Source organism: Salmo salar, chromosome 09 (genome assembly GCF_965601325.2).
Source record: "Salmo salar chromosome 09, fSalSal1, whole genome shotgun sequence".
NCBI lineage: Eukaryota > Metazoa > Chordata > Actinopteri > Salmoniformes > Salmonidae > Salmo > Salmo salar.
The window spans coordinates 79,201,880-79,223,762 of record NC_138299.1 but is presented as its reverse complement, the minus strand read 5'-3'; the positions used below and the strand labels follow the sequence as shown (position 1 = coordinate 79,223,762).

Here is a 21,883-nt window from a genome sequence, read left to right as displayed (position 1 = left end):
TGGTGTCAGAAGTGCTTCAACCTCGTCAAATATAAGACTGGAGAGATTCTTTCATAGAAAATAATCATGTATAGAGTTTAAAGTGACAAATGTAGCTAACAGCTAACTGCTCTCTCGTGTCTCGTCATTGAGCAGAGCAGCCTAAGCGGAGCCATTGCCATGGCTACTCGCAGACTCAGAGCCGCCAATGAGCAGAGCTCATGCAGAGCGAGCTGCATGCAGTTAGAGAGTGATAGACAGAGAGGACCAGCTAATTGATTTACTAATGGAGGAAGTTATTTATGATTTCGGGTTTCGGGCAGGGCCTTAAATTTGGCAGAAGCAATCGGGCCTGGGTAGGGTAGGGCCTGAAAATTGCAGGCACGGGCAAGTGTTACAATCAGTGTCTCAGAGTCTCAGAGTCTCAGAGTCTCAGTGTCTCAGTGTCTCAGAGTCTCAGAGTCTCAGAGTCTCAGAGTCTCAGTGTCTCAGTGTCTCAGAGTCTCAGAGTCTCAGAGTCTCAGAGTCTCAGTGTCTCAGTGTCTCAGAGTCTCAGAGTCTCAGAGTCTCAGAGTCTCAGTGCTCCACAGGGAACGAGAGCTACATCTAGAACATCAGATTACACAATGGTCATAAAGGCTATGGCCAAGACACAAACACACACACACAGTCGTTAGAATCTGAACATTTTGTTTTTGTATGTACAGTGCATTCGGAAAGTATTCAGACCCCTTGACTTTTCCCACATTTTGTTATGTTACAACCTTATTCTAAAATGGATTAAATTGTTTTTCCCCCTCATCAATCTACACACAATACCCCATAATGACACAGCAAAAACAGTTTTTTGTGTGCAAATGTCTAAAAAATGTAAAACTGAAATATCACTTATTGCATAAGTATTCAGACCCTTTACTCAGTACTTTGCTGAAGCACCTCCGGCAGTAATTACAGCCTAGAGTCTTCTTGGGTATGACGCTACAAGCTTGACACATCTGTATTTGGGGAGTTTCTCCGATTCTTCTCTGCAGATCCTCTCAAGCTCTGTCAGGTTGGATGGGGAGCATTGCTGCACAGCTATTTGCAGTTCTCTAGAGATGTTCGATCGGGTTCAAGTCCGAGCTCTGGCTGGGCCACTCAAGGACATTCAGAGACTTGTCCCGAAGCCACTCCTGCATTGTCTTGGCTGTGTGCTTAGGGTCATTGGAAGGTAAACCTTCACCCCAGTCTGAGGTCCTGAGCTCTCTGGAGCAGGTTTTCATCAAGGATCTCTCTGTACTTTGCTCCGTTTATCTTTCCCTCGATCCTGACTAGTTTCCCAGTCCCTGCTGCTGAAAACCATCCCCACAGCATGATGCTGCCTCCACCATGCTTCACCTTAGGGATGGTGCCAGGTTTCCTCCAGACGTGACACTTGGCATTCAGGCCAAAGAGTTCAATCTTGGTTTCATCAGACCAAAGAATCTTGTTTCTCATGGTCTGAGAGTCTTTAGGTGCCTTTTGGAAAACTTAAAATGGGCTGTCATGTGCCTTTTACTGAGGAGTGGCTTCCATCTGGCCACTCTACAATAAAGGGCTGATTGGTGGAGTGCTGCAGAGATGGTTGTCCTTCTGAAAGGTTCTCCCATCTCCACAGAGGAACTCTGGAGCTCTGTCAGAGTGACCACCGGGTTCTTGGTCACCTCCCTGACTAAGGTTCTTCTCCCCCGATTGCTCAGTTTTCCGGGTGGCCAGCTCTAGGAAGAGTCTTGGTGGTTCCAAACATCTTACATTTAAGAATGATGGAGGTCACTGTGTTCTTGAGGAACTTCAATGCTACAGACATTTTTTGGTACTCTTCCCCAGATCTGTGCCTCGACACAATCCTGTCTCGGTGCTCTAAGGACAATTCCTTCAACCTCATGGCTTGGTTTTTGCTCTGACTGTGGGACCTTATATAGACAGGTGTGTGCCTTTCCAAATCATGTCCAATCAATTTAATTTACCACAGGTGGATTCCAGTCAAGTTGTAGAAACATATCAAAGATGATCAATGGAAACAGGATGCATCTGAGCTCAATTTCGAGTCTCATAGCAAAGGGTTTGAATATTTATTTAAATAAGGTATTTCTGTTTTTTAAATGTGCAAAAAACATTTTTTACCTGTTTTTGCTTTGTCAATATGGGGTATTATGTATAGATTGATGAAGGGAAAAATGATTTAATACATTTTAGAATAAGGCTGTAATGTAACAAAATGTGGAAAATTCAAGGGGTCTAAATATTTTCAGAATGCATTGATTAGAATTTGTTTTTACTGCACATTGCTTTCCAATTAGAGTTTTATGCTTGGGTAGAAAGTGCCCATTGCTTCCAATTTCAGTTAAAATGGTGGAGAGAAATCAGTGAATCCGGTCTGTCTGGGCTTTGGCTCACGGAGGAGTCACTGACAGAGTAACACTGACCTCTGCTGGTAGCAGTGTAGCTCTGTCCGTTCCTTTCATGCCCACTGGAGCAGGGGTTCCCAAACCTTTTCACCTGGGCCCCACTTCCAGCTTTGGGGGGCATCCCGCGTCCCCCTGCGCACGCGACACGTCTATTTCTATGTGCACAAGCACTGTTCATGAAACAAACTGTTCACACCCCTCTTGTTGGTGGAGAGAATTCTGCAGGTTTAAAGCTTCTTTCCTGCAATTCTACACATTTTGTCATGGGTTGCAAAGAAAATGTTGCATTTTTTAAACACATTTTCTTGCAATTCTATACATTTTGCTATGTCTAGTGTGTATTCATGGGATATTTGAGTGACAAAAAAATTACAACAATATCTATGGGCAAAAAACTGAAATAGAAAAACATTAGCTGACATGGGCTAGTTGATGTGGACATATCTGATAAGTTATACATGGCTCTTTAAGTTATGCAATGACTGACATGACAAGAGGAACTGATGATGCACTACCCAATTTAGAAATTGCACCTTGTGCATTCTACTATTACAACTTTTAAGAGTAGGTTTAAAGCCGGACTGTTCCTTTAGGGGGCACGCCCCACAGTTTGGGAACCACTGCACTAGAGGACCTGCTTCCCTCTTTGGTTTACTATTGGGCTGAGGTTCACACTCAACATTGCTTACAGTCATTGGGAGAATCTCAATTGGTTCTGCTCAACTCCTATCGCCTCTCTTCTCCACTCGTGTGTCATCAGGCAAATGACATTTATAGGGGTGGATCCTAATAAATGTGTAAAGTGATTCAAACTAATTTAGTTAGTTGTGCAAGACATGTTATAAAGAAAAGGATAAGCATCATATTGTTTTTAAACGTTTGCATGCTTTTCTCCTCTGAGTAAACAACAGCTGATTCAAAGGGGGTGTGGCAGATTTCAAAACTCTTCCACACAGAATGGACTTCAGTATCCTGTGCAAGAGGAGGACACTTCTCGCCACTAACGAATTGACACTCTCCTCAAGCACCTGACCACTTATTGGTTTCTGGGTCACAGAGGAGTGGGGAAGGAGGAGTCAATTGAGAATCATCTCCCATAGTTTCAAACTAGAAATTAACAACTAAAATATATGTTGAGTATTCTGTCACTAACAAGTCGTTTCGGATAAAAGTATCTGCAAAGTGCTTTATATTATTTGTAATAGTACATAAGAACAGACCTTTAATACTTCTTGGCCATTTCCTCGCATCTTGTAAGAGCCATTTCCTCTCTTTCATCTTGTAAGAGCCATTTCCTATCTTTCATCTTGTAAGAGCCATTTCCTCTCTTTCATCTTGTAAGAGCCATTTCCTATCTTTCATCTTGTAAGAGCCATTTCCTCTCTTTCATCTTGTAAGAGCCATTTCCTCTCTTTCATCTTGTAAGAGCCATTTCCTATCTTTCATCTTGTAAGAGCCATTTCCTCTCTTTCATCTTGTAAGAGCCATTTCATATCTTTCATCTTGTAAGAGCCATTTCCTATCTTTCATCTTGTAAGAGCCATTTCCTATCTTTCATCTTGTAAGAGCCATTTCATATCTTTCATCTTGTAAGAGCCATTTCCTCTCTTTCATCTTGTAAGAGCCATTTCCTCTCTTTCATCTTGTAAGAGGCATTTCCTCTCTTTCATCTTGTAAGAGCCATTTCCTCTCTTTCATCTTGTAAGAGCCATTTCCTCTCTTTCATCTTGTAAGAGCCATTTCATATCTTTCATCTTGTAAGAGCCATTTCCTCTCTTTCATCTTGTAAGAGCCATTTCCTCTCTTTCATCTTGTAAGAGCCATTTCCTTTCTTTCATCTTGTAAGAGCCATTTCATATCTTTCATCTTGTAAGAGCCATTTCCTATCTTTCATCCTGTAAGAGCCATTTCCTCTCTTTCATCTTGTAAGAGCCATTTCCTCTCTTTCATCTTGTAAGAGCCATTTCCTCTCTTTCATCTTGTAAGAGCCATTTCCTCTCTTTCATCTTGTAAGAGCCATTTCCTCTCTTTCATCTTGTAAGAGCCATTTTGTTGGGAAAGAAAATGTGTTGAATTATGTATGAAATGTAAAGAATGTTATTCGGAAAATAGATGTTTATGTCTGTAGAAACCCCATTTAGTTTTGGTTATTATGACACTTGTTGGATATTTATGGCTTCACCACTTAGAGCAGCATTAGTCAGGTGCTTTTAGCGTTGCTTTCTATTGTACCGGGTGGCACAAAAACAGTCCGGGGGAAGCCAGGAGTTAAATACAATTCCATTTCAACTTACAGTGCAGGTGGGCAGGACGGTTAGTCATTATGACGGGGGGATTTGAGTCAAAACGTCAAGGATCATCCTATTAAACAGACTTTCCAAACGTGGGTCTGTTGTAGACCCACTCCCTCCCTGTTTACCTCATGTCAAAATAAAAGTCCTGCTCGTGCGACATATGTGGATAAATAAGGAATAACTTGTGGGGGACCTCTGCTTTCATATCGCATCAAAATATTTCCACATACTGTAGACTGTTTTAACAGGTTTTAACCAGTATTAACACAGCCGACAGTATTTTTCAGTGACAACATGTTTGTGGCGTCTGCCTTCCGTTTACACACAGGTGTTCTGAGATGCAGATAGCTAATTAGCACAGGTAGTCTGCTCTGTCTTCCATCTGTTATCCGTAAACAAGCACTGTAACATGGAGAAATGGCTGTGTGGGAACCTTAACCCTATAAATGTGTGTAGTAATATAACCTTTTTTTAAATTATTATTTCTCGCTGATATGAAAGATTCCCTACTGGGCAGAGACGTCAATTAAACGTCTATTCCACGTTGGTTCAACGTAATTTAATTGAAATGATGTGGAAACAACGTTGATTCAACCAGTGTGTGCCCAGTGAGATGTTCCTTATGTTTCCAAAACCGTACTGCAAGAGATGCGCTTTAACGTTCAGGGCCGGTCGTAGGTAACTGTGTCTGAAAGTGGGGGTGTCAACAGAAGTGGAAGGATCGACAGAAGTGGGTGTATGGGAAGCTAATTGGGAAAATTTGTTGCCAGTCAAGACTGTTTTGCATAGCTGATTGGGCTGCATGGAAGTCGATTGTTGACAACTGTAGCATTTTAGCTAAGCATAACCCTAACTTTTTTTCCTAACCTTAACCTCATTCTCTTAACCTACTGCGTTAATTCTCCTAACCGGCTACCTACGTTAGTTCTCCTAACCTGCCACGCTAATTCATCTAACCTGCCATGTTAATTCTCCTAACCTGCAACATGAGTTCTCTTAACCTGCTACATGAGTTATCTTAACCTCCTACATGAGTTCTCTTAACCTGCTACATGAGTTCTCTTAACCTCCTACATTAGTTCTCTTAACCTCCTACATTAGTTATCTTAACCTGCTACATGAGTTCTCTTAACCTGCTACATGAGTTCTCTTAACCTGCTACATGAGTTCTCTTAACCTGCTACCTGCTACATGAGTTCTCTTAACCTGCTACATGAGTTCTCCTAACCTGCTACATGAGTTCTCTTAACCTGCTACATGAGTTCTCCTAACCTGCAATGTAAACATTAAGCTGACCTGCGAGGCACCTGGCTATGGCCGGTCTAACTAATAATGGAAGGCTGATGTTACACCCATCGCTGTTGATCCACCCATTGATGTGATCCCCCCACTTCTTTTGCAACACCCACTTTCAGACGCACTCAATGGGCTCTGTTTCTGGCTGGCTGTAAGGTGGCGCTAGTGTCAATTTACCAGTACTTTACCTGTCTAACATCAGCACGTAGGTACTCAGATGGCAGGGGTGGAAATATTTGAGTCGTGTCCTTAAACACATGATCCAAAGTGCTAATTTCAGGCAGTGCTGGTAGGGGTATTTAAGACCAACCAAAAGCTGTTTTTAGTGGTAATTCAGTCGGTTATGGCATGAATTTTGACTGCGGAATATTTCTACGCCTCCCATCTGAGCACCTTTCTCTATACCAGGCGGTGTCAGAGGAAGGCCCTAAAAATGGTCAAAGACTCCAGCCACCCTAGTCATAGACTGTTCTCTCAGCTACCGCACGGCAAGCGGTACCGGAGCGCCAAGTCTAGGTCAAAAATGCTTCTTAACAGCTTCTACCCCCAAACCATAACACTCCAGAACAGCTAATCAAATGGCTACCCAGACTATTTGCATTGCCCCCCCCCCCCCCTCTATTTTACGCTGCTGCTATTCTCTGTTTATTATCTTTTCATAGTCACTTTAACTCTACCTACATGTACATATTACCTCAGTTACCTTAACTAACCGGTGCCCCCACACATTGACTCTGTACCGGTAACCCCTGGATGTATCCTCACTATTGTTATTTTACTGCTGCTTTAATTATGTTACTTTTATTTCTTATTTTTGACTTATCTATTTTTACTTAACTACATTGTTGGTTAGAGCCTGTAAGTAAGCATTTCACTGTACGGAATACCTGTTGAAATCGGCGCACGTGACAAATAACATTTGATTTGATTTGATTCTGATTGACCAGTGAGGGGCCAAGCCTTGACACACCCACAACTTGTTCATCCATCAAAACCATTTCATGCCAAGATGTATGCGTTCCCCAAAACACGATTCAAAGAGAAGGCTCTATAAGTGCATTATTGAGGCATGTGTCAACAACACTGATAGGATCGAAAGAAAGGCAGGCAGCACTGCTCTCAGATCAGCCCTTTCAAATCTTACCTTAACATTAGAATTATTCCACAATACTGACGACGGATCAACTCCTATGATATATCACCCATGGCTACAAATATTGTATTGAGGAGGCTTTTTCTAATTCTCACCCTATAATAATTCACTAAACCAAGATTTGACACATCATTTGCACACATGTTACAGACCGTAGTGTACAAAAAAGCTAAATACAACTCAATTAACATCAAATTGTTTTGAATAGGTCGTTTTATTTTGAGCCACATTTATATTCATTTTACCAGGTAAGTTGACTGAGAACACATTCTCATTTACAGCAAGAACCTGGGGAATGGTTACAGGAGATTAATGAGCCAATTGTAAGCTTGGGATGATTAGGTGGCCATGATGGTATGAGGGCCAGGTTGTGAATTTAGCCAGGACACCGGGGTTAACACCCCTACTCTTACAATAAGTGCCATGGGATCATCAGTGACCACGGAGAGTCAGGACGCCCGTTTAATGTCCCATCTGAAAGACAGCACCCTACACAGGGCAATGTCCCTAATCACTGCCCTGGGATCTTTATTTTTAGACCAGAGGAAAGGATGCCTCCCACTAGCCCTCCAACACCACCTGGTCTCCCATCCAGGGACTGACCAGGACCAACCCTGCTTAGCTTCAGAAGCAAGCTAGCAGTAGAATGCAGTGGTATGCTCTTTTGCTTGTTTCTAACAATTGCAAAGACATTGGCAACTTTGTATTTGTAGTCACACTAGTTCTGAAGTTTTCGGCAATCACAGTGATAGGCTGTTTTAAAACAGTTATTTATCCCAGGAAAAGGGAGTGGTTTCGGTTGGGAAATCTTGTTAACCGGGTTCCCACCATTCAACCCTCATCTCAACTGTCCTGTCACTATGGCATGTCCCTCTAGTGAACAGCAGATGGCGATAGAAGTCCCCTGATTCATATTGAGAAAATAGAAGTCATTCTCTTTAATGTTGATGGATAATTTATTCGAAGCAGTTTGTCAAATTGGTCTAAACAGAAAAAATCCAATACATTCAAACCTTACCTATGGTCCATGGATGCAACCCCCCCCCCCCCCCCCCTTACGTGTTTTACACCAAAAGACTTACTGATAAAGCGATTTCAGCCAAACCGTTATTGACACCGATTAATAGATTAAACAATTTCACAAGGTCCTTCCTCACTCCTTGGTCCTCTGCTTTAGGTGTTCTTCAAGAGTGCCTAATAAAAAATGTACAGAATAATGCCATCATTCAACCGCCTCTGCCCTTCCACAAAGTCAAGGAGAGGTGGCTGTGCTGTTGTATTCAATGTGGAGACAAAGAGAGGGAGGAAGAAACTAGTGTGTGTAAAACACTCATATGGTGTATATGGAACAGTAAATATTTAATCCCAGATGAAAAATGGCTGCCTGCCTGCAAGGGGACCCTCTGTTTGCTTTGTTCTGACTCCAGGACTGGACTGTGACATGGTGGAACTATGTGGCAGAACTGCCAAACTTAACAGATGTTTGTAGAACTCTGTGTCTTCAACTCTGTTCATCAGTACTAACACTGTGTCAGTCAAGAAATTTTCATCAGCCGGTGATTGTCAAGCAAATAACTGTTGGTCTCACGGTAATTGACCGTTAATTAACATAAACACATTTAGCACCTCCTGGCTTCCACACATAGCCTACAAGCCATTTTAAAAGTCTAATAAATCCATGTAAAATAGCCTACACCTTCACAATAAATCATTATTTATTGAAGACAGGTCTAAAGAAACATAATATGAAGAAAATGTAGTCTATTTCAGAAGAACAGAAGAGCATACTCTGAATTGTCCTTATGTTAGGTCCTGATGTGGCTATGCCAAATGGCTGTGGGCTACACTAATTCATTTAGCAGATAAGATTTGCTTGTAATTCCGTGGCAGTATTTTATATTATTTTATAGTATGTTTAGATTTTTAATACATTATATGGCTGCATGATGAGACTCAAATGATGATTTGAAAAAAGTTGCTTGAAAGGCGTGAGCTCTTTGTTTTTTGCACAGACTGTACACACTCCAATAGTGTCTCATTCACAATTTGACAAGCACTTGATACAGGGGATGAAAATCTGATATCAACTTTGGAGGGGACAATTACATGAAATTTTCTCAAGAGCAATTCCAGAGGGGGACACCAAAAGTAGTGCTGTAACACATAGCCTACATTGTAATATGGTAAATGTATATTGAGGAACCAAAGAAATAAGGTGTTTGCCGTACTCCTAACTACCGGTACCCAAAACTACACAACTAATCACAACAGCAATACCATTGCCTTTAACAAATCTTAGTTCAGTCACCAGTTTAAGTTGAGAGTGGGGGTATCCATGGCATTTTCCAATTATGTCCCTATTTTACAAGTCAAAAAAATTGAGAACCTTTCATAATGTTGCCAAACAAAGACTCAACAAACTTACCTGAGACTCCCTGTCTCTGCCAGTCTGCCCCTGCATATCTGTCCCCAACTCTGCTGTCTGTGTGCCATCTGTTGCCTGCTCTGCCTAATGACATCATTGTGAAACATTTCCATTAGAATTTCATTTCTTTCTTATGAACATTTTATCAACTAGTCTTTGAGATATTAGGCTACTAGGGTTCTTACTATGCGTTTTGGTGTATTGAAAAATACTCTGATGTCCGTCTTTTATTTTTCTGCCATTTTTCTGGCTGGCTGGCTACACACACACACACAGTGTGTAGGTTATTTACAGTAGGAGATGGGCTTCTATCATCTTCTATCATTCTATTTGGGCTTCGATCTAAAAGGTAGCTAGTGTCGTGTCTTTGGCTATGCCGGATTAAGTGATATGACATGCTAACCTATAAAATCCTTTCTCTGTAATTAATATTACCTGATTAAGCTAATCATGTAAATGTAATTAACTAGAAAGTCGGGGCACCACGGAAGAACGTTTATAGAGCCGTTATCTTCCGAATAAACTCTTAAAATACTTAGTAATATTTTACATCGATAGCAGTCAATATTAACCCTTATCTTATTTTCAGTCTCATAATGAAAGTTGTAAATTCTTGGCTATCTTCACGAACCCTGGCTAACAAGTTGAATCAGCAATACCAAATTGGGTTTAATTATTTATTTACTAAATACCTAAACTAATCACACAGAATTACATATACACAGAATAAAATGATGTCATACAGAAACATCCCGGTGGACGGAACATGTATGAAAGCTGGTTACACAAAGGAAAGGGGGTTGGGCTTGAATGAAAGAGCGGGAAGATTTAGGAACAAAGAAACAGCAGCTATGCTATCGTAAATACATTATCTTATGCATTCTAAATTACCGCCCATTTGTAAAAGGAAAATGCAATAAATATTTACTCTGAGCTGCGCTTCGGTATATTGGTCATAGATGCTGGCCGGGTTGGCCAACAGATCTTCCTGTCCTCGGAAGAATGTCTCTGGTGGTAAATTGGATACGTGGTGGTATCTTCGTCCGTCTGTTAGACTGGATCCGTCGTCCGTCCTTTCCTAGCCCCCGTCTACAGCGGCCGTTGCTAACTCAACGGCTAGGAAGTATCACTTCTGTAGTGAATAAGCTCAAAGTTCATACCATTCGCCACCAAAGCTCACGCTGAGGTTGGCTTAGTTCTGTACTTGACGTGTGTCCTTCTAACGTAGAGGCTGCAGACCTCACGTACTGGAACCAACCTGGTTATCTTTTCGTCAAAGGCTTATATAGTGGAGAGGGGGAAGGATGTGTTTCATCGTTTATAACCCCTCCTCTTCACAGGGGTGGGCCACTGATCAAGCAGGGCACTTTCCTTACGAAAACCCAAATCTCTCATTTGGAAGCTAAAATTACATTTAATCTCCTAACAAACAATTTCAATATCAAACATTTCAATTGCATAACAATTCCATGTTACTCTGATAACTAGAGGGTGTATACTTTCTCAGGTACAGTTTATGTCGTCCTGTCATCAGTCATAATGTCTCAGATGACAACCGAACTGACATACGTTCCCAAGCATATTTCCAACTGGTTTTATTACCAAAATATAGTTCCTTTTCCCCATTTGTTTGATGTTCCCAGACTCTCTATATTTAACACAGGCTATTCAAGTCCTTCAGTAGGGTCAGAGAGGGGAAGGGAGAAAGGTATTTATGGGGGGGGGGGGGGGGGGGGGGTCATAAACCTTACCCACAGGCCAACGTCATGACACTAGCAAATGTGAAACGGATTAAAATGACAAGAGTTGACAGCTGTATGAGTTCACCATTTACACAACATATGCTGCAACCTTTTGTAATTTTAATAGTTTGTTTCATATTGGCTGGCTTCCAACAATAGCTGAATTTGCAAAGCTAGCGAGCACCAATTCAGTTTCAGTGGTGTTTGCTATAATCTTTGCTACCCGGGTTAAATAAAGGTGAAATAAAATAAATAAATAAAAGTTCCCTTGCGACAATTTAGCTTTTGCAACGAGACCATTAAATATATTTAAGACAATGGTAGAAGAGAGTGTAGTTCTGTTCAGTTTGGACTTCAGTTTATCGCTAACCTTATCACAGGGACTTTGAAGCACTAACTTACATCATCTGCGTGCTGATCTTGGAATAAGTTGACGATAGCAAAGATTCCATCTTTGACGATGCCACATAAATGGAATAGGTACTAGCTAGCTTAATAGTTAATATTTGCGCGCTAGCTCTGCATATTCAGCTAGTGTGTGTGCGCGATTGACTGGATTAACCTTACGTCAGTTACGTTCATTGAGTGCCTTTCAGACAGTAGACACGACCCCTCTGTTACCTTGCCAACTAAGGAACTGGCAGTGGATCAAACCATTGTGAGGCAAAGGGTGGGGGGGTCGCAATCTTTTGAAACTTAAAAACGCGCTTTTAAGTGTCTATAATCAGTACAATTGCTTTCATTGCGTATTATTAATATTATTTAAATTACATAGTTATGTTTCAGTGATATATTGGGGGGACAAATCATATTTTTCCCAGGATGGGGGGGTCGTGTCCCCCCCGTCCCCTCTGGGATTTCCGCCCCTGACTTGATAATACCTCGAATTTCACGGAGGCATCCCTTTTGTGGCCGTAATGCACCCTAAAAATATGAATGCCTTTTGCGGCCTGGAGTGCTGCATTGTGCCCTTCTCACTGAGAGTACTGCCGATTCGAAGCTTCTCTCAGTCTTCTCACAGGCTACAAGTTAAGACAGACACATCAGTGATGCAACTGCGTGAGTCCTTATCCAATTCCGAGGTACATATAGAAGATATTGGAAGAACTGTCCACATTTACTTTTCATCAGCCAACAAGATGAGTAGGCCTAACGAACAGCAAAAGCACTAGCCTATGTCAATCAACTATTCCCCATAGTACAAAGGTTGACCTATTCTATTCTGCGCGAGAAATAATTATTCCAAACATAGTCTGGGACAGTTGTGGGATGCGATAGATCTCAAATTGATACAACCACTAGCGTCAAAAAAACTATTTTATGCAATGTGGCTGCCGCAACAGATCAGAACGTTTAGCTTAAAATGTTGATTACTATTAGGCTATTTCTTCACATTATAAGCGCAGCAATGCGCACATGGTAGTAGGCTATAAGCACGAATGTTCCATTAGCAGAAACACCATTATCAAAAGTGACCGCAAATGTAATTATGCATGTAATGCTTTTATTGTAAAGGTGCATTTTAATGGTGAAAATGATCTTCCCAAACTTGAAACTCACACACTGCTTATACATGCCAGTAAGGCTCTACACCCCTTTTAAAGAAGATTAATGTGCTTAATTTTAAGAAGTTATTCAGCCACTTTAGTTGTGATACAAACCTTATTAAAACATATAGGCCTATGGGCTAGGCTACATGAGGTGTGCGACTATGATTCGGACAACTTACCAAAAAAATGCACTGTTTCTCATGATGGGCATCATTCAAAAGTGATAATATTTAGTTCACAAGTAACAGGCTAATATTGTCACCCATCAGAGTATTCTTGATTTAATCTTGTCTATACATATTGTAAGGGCTGTCGTGAGAGAGAGACCAAGGTGCAGCGGAGTTAGTGTTCATCATAAAAGGTTTTAATGATCAACGAACACTATACAAAAGAAACCAAAAAACGACTAGCAACAGTTCTGTTAGGAACACACTAAACAGAAAACATTTACCCACAAAACCCAAAGGAAAAACATGCTCCTTATGTGTGACTCCCAATCAGCAACAACGAGCTTCAGCTGTGCCTGATTGGGAGCCACACATGGCCCAAAACAAAGAAATACAAAAACATAGAGAAAGGAACATAGAACGCCCACCCAATGTAACACCCTGGCCTAATCAAAATAAAGAACAAAAACCCCTCTCTATGGCCAGGGCGTTACACATATACTAAATAATATATGTGTGACATTTTATTTTATTTAGAATAGACCATTATCATGCACCTGTATCGAACCAGTGGAAGCTGGAAAAAAAACATGTCATCTATGCACTTAAATAGCAAATGGAGGACGCTTTTCCCGTGGTTAATTTTCATACCAGCCAGGTAGGCTATACCCCTGTTGTAAATATAAGCAATGTGTTTAATATTAGGAAAGTTGAGAAATAAATATATTAGGCCTATAGAAAGCCAATGGGATCCTCCACTTTTTATTAGTGGCCATCACTCCTGTTTTCACCCGCAATTGCATCGCCTATAGAGATGTTGCGCAACATGAGCTCATGAAGTGTTTGATTCGATTTTCGAATACATTTGCATTGATGTCAGAGTGATTAGAGGGACAATAGAATGCTGAGTACCAGGCAGTTAGTGAGTCTGGAATGCTATTAATGACCAGCAGCAGCATCAGAGCTTGGAGACTCGTGACCGCTGCCTTCTTGACTCGCTGGTATGGCGGTAATATGGTCACAGCATTTGGGCTTTGAAGTTCCTCTATTGAACACTGTGTCTATAGTACTGACACTTCAGAACAAACTTCCTTTCCATTTTTTTGGGGGGGGACTATCTGTTGTTCCATGTAGTGAATCTGTTATTCAATGTGTTTGTATGGGCTAATAGCAGTACTGCCAAATATAAATGCTAATCTAATACTTTTCTGAAGTGTCTGTCCTATATCTGAGCGATATAAGAAATACCAGGATAATGTATTTTAACCTCTTATTTTTGGCACTTAACAGTCTTCATATGTACTTCCTTTCATTTTTCAGTACTACAGACACAGTGTTCCATGGAGGAACTCCAAAGCCCAAACGCACAAAGTGTTTGCATTATTCACTGTCTCAGCTTGGACTCTCTCTCTTTCTGTCTCTCTTTCTCGTCTCTTTCTCTCTCCCTCTCTCACTTTCCTCGTCTCCATGTAAGGTTGGCCTGTCTTCATATCAGGTTAACCACTGTTTTGTCTGGTCTTCCTGCCTAGAAAGAGATCACGGGGTAACTCTTGGACCCCTGTGGTAAAACATGACAGAAAGGAACTACTACAGTATATGTGAATGCTCTGGTCATTTGTCAACCTTGCTGTTGGTGTTTCCATCATCCCAGTCACAGACACTACACCATCCAAATTCATCAGACTCACCTAACAGCTCTCCACTTACCCTACAGTGGCTTAGTGTTTCACTGTGCTAAACAGTTTTTTATCGGTCCTCAATTAGGAACACAAAACATGTATATTGCTTCTCTGCTTTCGACATGTTCAGGTACACGGACTAGCAGGGGAACAAGACCACTTCATTTTGTTCCTGTTTGCTATTTCAGTGCCAGGAAGCAACAGAGAGAGCAAAAAACAGCAACACACTGCTTTATCTCTCCACGTCAGTGTTTTTAAAAGCTCAGTGCTGACACTGATGTCTGATGTGTGTTAGAGCTGGTGCTGAATGGCTGGTGCTGAATGGCTGGTTTTGAATGGCTGGTGCTGAATGGCTGGTGCTGCTGGTGCTGAATGGCTGGTTTTGAATGGCTTGTTTTGAATGGCTGATGCTGAATGGCTGGTGCTGAATGTCTGGTGCTGCTGGTGCTGAATGGCTGTTTTGAATGGCTGGTTTTGAATGACTGGTGCTGAATGTCTGGTGCTGCTGGTGCTGAATGGCTGGTTTTGAATGGCTGATGCTGAATGGCTGGTGCTGAATGTCTGGTGCTGCTGGTGCTGAATGGCTGGTTTTGAATGGCTGGTTTTGAATGGCTGGTGGTGAATGGCTGGTGCTGCTGGTGCTAAATGGCTGGTTTTGAATGGCTGGTGGTGAATGGCTGGTGCTGAATGGCTGGTGGTGAATGGCTGGTTTTGAATGGCTGGTTTTGAATGTCTGGTGCTGCTGGTGCTGAATGGCTGGATTTGAATGGCTGGTTTTGAATGGCTGGTGGTGAATGGCTGGTGCTGAATGGCTGGTGCTGCTGGTGCTGAATGGCTGGTTTTGAATGGCTGGTGCTGAATGGCTGGTGGTGAATGGCTGGTTTTGAATGTCTGGTGCTGCTGGTGCTGAATGACTGGATTTGAATGGCTGGTTTTGAATGGCTGGTGGTGAATGGCTGTTGCTGCTGGTGCTGAATGGCTGGTTTTGAATGGCTGGTTTTGAATGGCTGGTGGTGAATGGCTGGTGGTGAATGGCTGGTGCTGAATGGCTGGTGCTGAATGGCTGGTGGTGAATGGCTGGTGGTGAATGGCTGGTTTTGAATGGCTGGTGGTGAATGGCTGGTTTTAAATGGCTGGTGGTGAATGGCTGGTGGTGAATGGCTGGTGGTGAATGGCTGGTGGTGAATGGCTAGTGGTGATTGGCTGGTTTTGAATGGCTGGTGGTGAATGACTGGTGGTGAATGGCTGGTGGTGAATGTGTGGTGAACACTAGTGGTGGTGTGATGTCTCTTTAGGTTTGTTGCTGCCCTGCCTGGCATGTCTGATCAGACATACTGTTTTGTATTCCTCACTCCCCTCCTGTGCATTCCAGGGAGATGGAGAGAGTGACAGAGAGTGTGTGGGTGTGCTGCACCTCTGTATGAGGATAGATCTAAAAATGCTGTCATATCACTTTCACTGAGCCAGGAGGGCAGAGGGAGAGAGAAGGAAATGTCACGTTTCATTACACACCAGTTTCTACCTCCCTCCCTCCCTCCTCTCCCTCCTCTCCCTTCCTCCCTGTCCTGATTGACTACCTGTGCTGAGGGAGCAGTGTGTTTAATGAGAGTGCTGCCCTAATGACTGTATTACTGCCATTTTATGCTTGGTCTCACTGAGGAGCTCTCCTTTAACCCATTAGAGTCTAATCCCTGTCTAAGCCGGGGAAGGGGGTTCTACCAAGCTATATGGAATTGTTTTAAGATTGTCATACCATTTTTCTATTTGATTTTGTATTTTATGACCCCTTGAAGTATATAAAAAAAAGATACAAAAATTATTAGATTAGCATTTTTATTTGGCATTACTGCTATTAGCCCATAAAATTGAGATTCACTACATGGAACAACAGATAGGAAGTTTGTCCTGAAGTGTCTGTCCTATATGTGAGAGATATAAGAAAGATCAGGATAATAGCATTTTTTGAATGTTTTTTACATTTTAACCCCTTATTTTGGGAATTTAACAGTCTCTATATATTCTTCTGTTTGTTTTTCCAACTGCTACCGGGTAACTTCAGACGACATTTGCGAGGACACTAGTGGTCCCATGGGTGGGTGTGGGTGGGAGAACACTAGTGGTCCCATGGGGGGGTGTGGGTGGGAGAACACTAGTGGTCCCATGGGTGGGTGTGGGTGGGAGAACACTAGTGGTCCCATGGGGGGGTGTGGGTGGGAGAACACTAGTGGTCCCATGGGGTGGTGTGGGTGGGAGAACACTAGTGGTCCCATGGGGGGGTGTGGGTGGGAGAACACTAGTGGTCCCATGGGGGGGTGTGGGTGGGAGAACACTAGTGGTCCCATGGGTGGGTGTGGGTGGGAGAACACTAGTGGTCCCATGGGGTGGTGTGGGTGGGAGAACACTAGTGGTCCCATGGGGGGGTGTGGGTGGGAGAACACTAGTGGTCCCATGGGGTGGTGTGGGTGGGAGAACACTAGTGGTCCCATGGGTGGGTGTGGGTGGGAGAACACTAGTGGTCCCATGGGGGGGTGTGGGTGGGAGAACACTAGTGGTCCCATGGGTGGGTGTGGGTGGGAGAACACTAGTGGTCCCATAGTTAAACACTTCCACACAGTACACACACAGTACACACAGACACACACACACACACACTCTGGTGAATTGTTAGGACATTGTGGTCCTGATAAGGTAGTAAAACATGTACACACACACACACACACAAACACACACACTCGCCAAGCCAGTAGTGTGTGAGATAATGCAACATCCAGTGAACACAGACAGACCGTGTGTCTGCAGAATAACAATAGAGATGGAGCAGAGCCCCTCCCCTTTCTCACCTCATCTCTCTCTGTTTCTCACTCCCCTGCTTTTTGCATTATCCAGTGTCAAATCCTCTTAATCACTCTCCTTTTCATCAAGCTGAATCCTTCTCTTTTTTCCCCTCTGCATCCCTCTTTCCTCTCTCCTCCCAGCTTCCAGCTTTCCTCTGTGAGATTCTGTCTGCTTCCTTCCTGTTCCATAAGCAACAGTGTGATCCCCCTCTCCCCACGAGACAGACAAAGAGACGGAGAGAGGGAAAAAGAGGGGGAGTAACAGACGTATATTAAGAATGAATAGAATGACAAGATGGCTGTGACAGAGAGATATTGAGAGAGAGAGAGAGAGAGAGAGAGAGAGAGAGATTCATGTAAACCTAGGGGTGTCAGTGTTGCCATACAGACAAAGGTAGTGCCGTAGTGCATGTGGTCTCTCTCATGCACACACACTCTCGCACACACACACGCTCTCGCACACACCAACATTACAACTGCGTAGGAGTCAGACAGAAGAGGAATGCCACTGGCTTGCACACGGAGTAGCCTCACATTCATAACTTAACAACAACAGGCACACAAGACACACACATGCACGCACGCACGCACGCACACACACTCAATCAATCGCAGACACAGACTCTTTGTGTGGCTGTAAAAATGGGGCTCGTCATGGGGACCTTTTCCATGCAGAGCAATAAGCAGGATCGGACCTATCGGAAAGGTAAGACCTCCATTGTTTATTCTAGTAGAGTAGGAGACTGATTCAGTTTACTGTGTGTTACAGGGTTAGTACTGTATGTCTGTGTGTGAGAGACTTTGTTATATACACTGAGTGTACAAAACATTATGAACAGCTGCTCTTTCCATGACATAGACTGACCAGGTGAATCTGGGTGAAAGCTTTGATCCCTTATTGATGTCATTTGTTAAATCCACTTCAATCAGTGTACAGTAGATGAAGGGGAGGAGACAGGTTAAAGAAGGATTTTTAAGCTTTGAGACCATTGAGACATGGATTGTGTATATGTGCCATTCAGAGGGTGAATGGGCAAGACAAAATATTGAAATGCCTTTGAATTGGGTATGGTAGTTGGTGCCAGGCACGCTGGTTTGTGTCAAGAACTGCAAAGCTGCTGTTTTTTTCCTGCTCAACAGTTTCCTGTGTGTATCAAGAATGGTCCACCACCCAAAGGACATCCAGCCAACTTGACACAACTGTGGGAAGCATTGGAGTCAACATGGGCCAGCATCCCTGTGGAACGCTTTCGACACCTTGTAGAGTCCATGCCCTGATGAACTGAGTCTATTCTGAGGGCGAATAGGGGATTTTGTACATTCATTGTATGTATGGGCTAAATCATGCATATATGTGTCTGCATGTACTGCATATGGACTAGCATCCATTAGTGTCAGTGTCAAGGCATGATTTATCAGTTGTTTATGCATATGTGATTACATTTACATGTAGAATACAGTCTGTAAGTGAATATGATTACTTGTAGGCTACAGTCTGTAAGTGAATATGATTACTTGTAGGCTACAGTCTGTGAGTGAATATGATTACTTGTAGGCTACAGTCTGTAAGTGAATATGATTACTTGTAGGCTACAGTCTGTGAGTGAATATGATTACTTGTAGGCTACAGTCTGTGAGTGAATATGATTACTTGTAGGCTACAGTCTGTAAGTGAATATGATTACTTGTAGGCTACAGTCTGTGAGTGAATATGATTACTTGTAGGCTACAGTCTGTAAGTGAATATGATTACTTGTAGGCTACAGTCTGTAAGTGAATATGATTACTTGTAGGCTACAGTCTGTAAGTGAATATGATTACTTGTAGGCTACAGTCTGTAAGTGAATATGATTACTTGTAGGCTACAGTCTGTAAGTGAATATGATTACTTGTAGGCTACAGTCTGTAAGTGAATATGATTACTTGTAGGCTACAGTCTGTAAGTGAATATGATTACTTGTAGGCTACAGTCTGTAAGTGAATATGATTACTTGTAGGCTACAGTCTGTAAGTGAATATGATTACTTGTAGGCTACAGTCTGTGAGTGAATAATAAACAAATGTATATTGGACACCAGAGCAGAGCAAAGTTACAGGGAGGATAACCAACTTGGTTTCAGCACTAGCACTATACCATAGTCAACTTCTCCTGTTTTCTGTACACTGTGTGTGTGTGTGTGTGTGTGTGTGTGTGTGTGTGTGTGTGTGTGTGTGTGTGTGTGTGTGTGTGTGTGGTGTGTGTGTGTGTGTGTGTGTGTGTGTGTGTAGACAGCACACTGCTAAGGTAAATAGAGAGGGTTGGGATCATGTCTATAAAAGGTGATGGTATTCTCTAGCCTCCACATCTCTGCTTCTGCTCATTAAAACAAAACCTGTGTTCTGTCTGCCAGTGTCTTACAAGGACAGGAAAGTGTGTGTGTGTGTGTGTGTGTGTCTGTCTGTCTGTTGGTCTTAAGGGGCATCTTTCTAGCCCCTTATGTTGTGTTCAGGTAACCACTGTAATCCGTCAGCCATTGGCTGTGGCGTGTCTGCTGACTACAGATTGTCACTCACCATTGGACACAGACCTTGAGAGCATAGAACTCCCATACATAGATCTAAAAATACTAAACCAACAGAAACTGGGTCTACAGGAGCATTATCCATTACTATAAACTGTTAATCCACCATCTATTCCTGTGTATAGCGCTCTATTTCTGTTCACCAGAGCCCCATATTTAGTAGTGCACTATGTAGAGAATAGGGTGCCATTTGAGATGTACCCAGGGACAAGCAGGAACCACCAGGGCTTTGGGGAGCCTTCAGTCCCTCTGCTGGCCATCTGACAGGGTGGGGGTGGGGGTACACATAGAGGACCCACTCTGAGAGGACCTACATCTAGATCACAACACCACCAGCCACATACACAACCCCACCCAAACCAATCAACAACCCCCCCCCCCCTCCCCCCCCCCAAATCAACCATGCCCACACCCCATTTAGGCACCCTCAGATCAGACTTATGCCCCTCCTGCCCACCCCATGCCCCCCACCCCCGCAAAGAGGGCCTCAACATGGAAGTCACACATACGCCCAGGCTGTGAGCGGGTTAACAGGCCCAACCCCCACTCTTACACTAGCCCAAGCCAATGGTATGTACCAGATGCTCAGCAGGCTCTGCTCACACTTACTGGCCTGAGGCCAAACCACACGACCAACAACATTGGATACTTTATGGATAAAGTTTTCACTATCTCATCCTGGAATATCCAAGGCCTGAGGTCATCTGCCTTTGGCCTAAAGAGCAGGAACCTGGACTTCATCAAAGAAATCGGAAATACAGACATTGTCATCCTACAAGAAACATGGTATAGAGGAGACGGACCCACTGGTTGCCCTCTAGGTTACAGAGAGCTGGTAGTCCCACCCACCAAACTACCAAGTGTGAAACAGGGAAGGGACTCAAGTGGTATTCTAATTTGGTATAGAGCAGACCTAATTCACTCCATTAAATTAATCAAAACAGGAACATTTTACATTTGGCTAGAAATTCAAAAGGAAATTATCTTAACAGAGAAAAAGGTCCTCCTGTGTGCTACCTATATGCCCACACTAGAATCCCCACAGCTTAATGAAGACAGCTTCTCCATCCTGGAGGGGGAAATCAATCATTTCCATGCCCAAGGACATGTACTAGTCTGTGGTGACCTAAATGCCAGAACTGGACAAGAACCCGACACCCTCAGCACACAGGGGGACAAACACCTGCCTGCAGGTGACAGCATTCCCTCCCCCATATGCCCCCCTAGGCACAACTATGACAACATAGCCAACAAAAATGGGTCACATCTCCTGCAGCTCTGTCAAACGCTGGGTATGGTGCTTGCCTACGGAGCTGTGAGGGGAACGGCACCTCCGTACCTTCAGGCTCTGATCAGGCCCTACACCCAAACAAGGGCACTGCGTTCATCCACCTCTGGCCTGCTCGCCTCCCTACCTCTGAGGAAGCACAGTTCCCGCTCAGCCCAGTCAAAACTGTTCGCTGCTCTGGCACCCCAATGGTGGAACAAGCTCCCTCACGATGCCAGGACAGCGGAGTCAATCACCACCTTCCGGAGACACCTGAAACCCCACCTCTTTAAGGAATACCTAGGATAGGATAAAGTAATCCTTCTAACCCCCCCCCCCCCCCTTAAAAGATTTAGATGCACTATTGTAAAGTGGTTGTTCCACTGGATATCATAAGGTGAATCCACCAATTTGTAAGTCGCTCTGGATAAGAGCGTCTGCTAAATGACTTAAATGTAAATGTAAATGGGTATGTACATAGTCAATGATAGGCTTCGATGAGACACCTAT

At 43.1% G+C, this 21,883-nt stretch overlaps 1 protein-coding gene across 1 annotated transcript in view; it reads left to right on the top strand.

Moving 5' to 3' along the window:
* The first annotated feature begins 17,853 nt into the window (after positions 1 to 17,853).
* The window catches only part of LOC106611908 (A-type potassium channel modulatory protein KCNIP1), a 31,315-nt gene continuing 27,285 nt past the window's right edge, over positions 17,854 to 21,883 (top strand). Inside the window, exon 1 of the mRNA XM_014212565.3 lies at positions 17,854 to 18,251. Coding sequence (XP_014068040.1) covers positions 18,119 to 18,251 — 133 coding nt within the window. The 5' untranslated portion in view covers positions 17,854 to 18,118. The remainder of the gene's footprint in view (positions 18,252 to 21,883) is intronic.